This window comes from Antrostomus carolinensis, unplaced genomic scaffold (genome assembly GCF_000700745.2).
Source record: "Antrostomus carolinensis isolate BGI_N321 unplaced genomic scaffold, ASM70074v2 scaffold34079, whole genome shotgun sequence".
NCBI lineage: Eukaryota > Metazoa > Chordata > Aves > Caprimulgiformes > Caprimulgidae > Antrostomus > Antrostomus carolinensis.
The window spans coordinates 32361-34874 of record NW_010339865.1 but is presented as its reverse complement, the minus strand read 5'-3'; the positions used below and the strand labels follow the sequence as shown (position 1 = coordinate 34874).

The 2514-nt window shown below is 49.9% G+C and overlaps 1 protein-coding gene across 1 annotated transcript in view; it reads right to left on the bottom strand.

Annotated features, from left to right (window-relative positions):
- PLXND1 (plexin D1) overlaps positions 1 to 2514 on the bottom strand; it is a gene marked incomplete at its 5' end in the record, with an annotated part of 59199 nt that overhangs the window by 40159 nt on the left and 16526 nt on the right. The window contains 2 exons of the mRNA XM_010175999.1: positions 1006 to 1099; positions 1927 to 2016. Coding sequence (XP_010174301.1) covers positions 1006 to 1099; positions 1927 to 2016 — 184 coding nt within the window. The remainder of the gene's footprint in view (positions 1 to 1005; positions 1100 to 1926; positions 2017 to 2514) is intronic.

Here is a 2514-nt window from a genome sequence, read left to right as displayed (position 1 = left end):
ATTCCTGCTCCCAGCACCACCCACGCCGAGAGCTGAGCCTTCTCTTGCACATGAAAATATTCTTAGCTCAGATCTCCCAGCCCATTCCTCAGGGTTACCTCTGTATCTCAAAAATACGGACATCCCCTTCTTTCTCCAAGGAAGCCATGTCTCATGCCTACTCATGCTGGTATTTCAAAGGTTATTTCACCAGCATGGAGTGCCTTGCAAGACAAGCCTCCTCTACACACTGGGATTTATGATGGGGAAATCTTTTTATCCTGGGTCAGTGGCTGATGGTGTTAATGTCTCTCTCCCCATTACAGCCTATTCTCCAAAGAAAATCTCACTTCAGGCATCCAGCTCTCATTTGTGTCTAGGGTAAATCAGTACATTCTGCCACAACTGCTGACCTGACGGAGAGGGAAAAGAGCCCAGAGCTGCTGCCTGCACCCAGGTGCAACACCAGGTCCCCAGCCAGCGCAGGGAGAGGTGGCCATTGTGCAAGCGCTGGCTTTGCTGGCCGGGCGTGTCCTGTCTAATGCCTTGTCTGGGGGCACTCCGACTCCCTGCCTTAGTCTGCTGATGTAGCAAGGGCTTTTTTGGGAATCCGAGCATCCTTCCTAGAGACAGAGAGTGGGTCAGGGGTGAAATGTGTTTGCACATTTTGTTTCTTCTCAGCACAGGAGTTAAAAAAAAAGACTCAGTTTTTACAGTGTGCTTGATGCCACACTCCAGTGAGAGCTCAGGGCAGAGCCCTCCTTCATCTCTTATCTCCTCCAGAAGGAATTCTTCCCTGACCTTGGGCTTGTCCCTTGTGCCACTGGCAGGCGAGACCTCAACCACTGCCTGAGCTCAAGGACAGGGCTTGGCTTTCCCTGGGCGTAAAGGGGATGTCTGCGGGTGTTTGTCTGGCTTCTGGGCACACGATCACGTGGATGCCTGAACCCATAAATTTTCCCAGGATTTTAGAGTCATTCAAGCTGACCAGATGAGAGCAGAATAAAAAATATTTTCAACTCAGACCTGTCATCAACTCTGGACTGTCGATAAATCTGTCTGGTCTGTCCTTCAGCTGAAGGTTCACTGGGAAGAGATGGCTTTTTTCTGATGTGTGGAGCTGCACACAAAACACAAATAAACAAAATCTTAGGAAACTCTGTAAAATACGAGGTTCCACACGCACACTACATGGATTAACATTCCTCATCAGGCTTCTCTGCCCACTGCTTCTCAGTACAGGAGAGACTCATCTTTAGCAGAGACAAAGAGAGGGAAGGCTGTTTTCTGTTTTAGTTGTTTTACTGAGGTCCAAACAAAGGGAACGGGGCTGCAATGCACATCACAGTGAGAGCAGAGCCCTGGCTTGCTGCTATTTTTAGTAGAAACAAGCAGGAAAACTAACAGACTGGCCAGTCTGCACATTTTCAGCACCAGGCTTCAACACAGTTTTGCAGGTGATATGATGGAAAAGTGCCCTTCACCAGCTTCTACTTGCAATATTCCCATCAGTGAAAGCTCAAATGTTTGCTGTGTTTCAAAGGTGCAGTTTGCCCTCCAACAACCACACATCACTCTTCAGTGAGTGTCTGAGCATTTTCTCAGGCCAATTGCTAGCTCAGAATAAAAGCTACAGCAATAGCAACACTGAAAGGTGGCCAAATTTTTTGCCTGAACTGAACTCTTTTCATTTAGAAAAGTAAACAAGCAGGTCCTTCCCAAACCCCGGTGGAGCAGAGGATGCAGCACTGACAACCCATGAACACCCTTCCAGCATCAGTACATGCCAAGAACCTCTTGCTCGAGGGGTGAACATGGTTCATGCTTTTTTCAGCTGGAATCAGAAGGAGGGAGGAGGGGAGGCAGTGTCCCAGCTGTCTTGTTGGGGACAAGACCCTCCCTGTCCTCAGGGGGAGCAGGAGCTGGTGGCCTCACCCCCCAACTTACCAGCACTTGTACACACTCCACAGTGGAGGAGTTCAGCCACCGGGCTTCAAATGTTCTGTCTGTCCCAAAATGGCACTCCAGAGCTGTCTCCTGGGGGAGGGAAGACAAGGTCAGAATGGCTGCAACAACCATTTTGTGCAGTTCTCCATCTCAGCCAACCCATACAGCAGATGTCACGTTGCACCGTGTTTCTGCCGTCAATACCTGAGCCGTGTCTCAAGTCAAATAAGAGATCAGAACACAATACTGTAAATGGGGCTGAGGTCTGTGCCTAATTAATCCTGCTCTGTTACACACCCTTACATATAACTGCTGCATAAGCACTGCACATGGAGCCAAGCCCTGCCCCTTGCTCTCACCCAGCGTGCTGCTGCCAGGATAGGAAAAAATTCTGTCTCCAAGCAGGTAGATGCTCCCCCACTACCGAGGTCTGACTACCCTTGAAAACTCATGGACCTGATAAAAGACAGGAAAGAAAGCACCAGACTCCTGGCAGGCAGCTGCTGCCTCAGCTAACACACACGCAGCTGCGAGGGGGAAACTGGAATCTCCCCAGTGCATCGCTTGCGCCCGGGCAGCTCCGGCTCT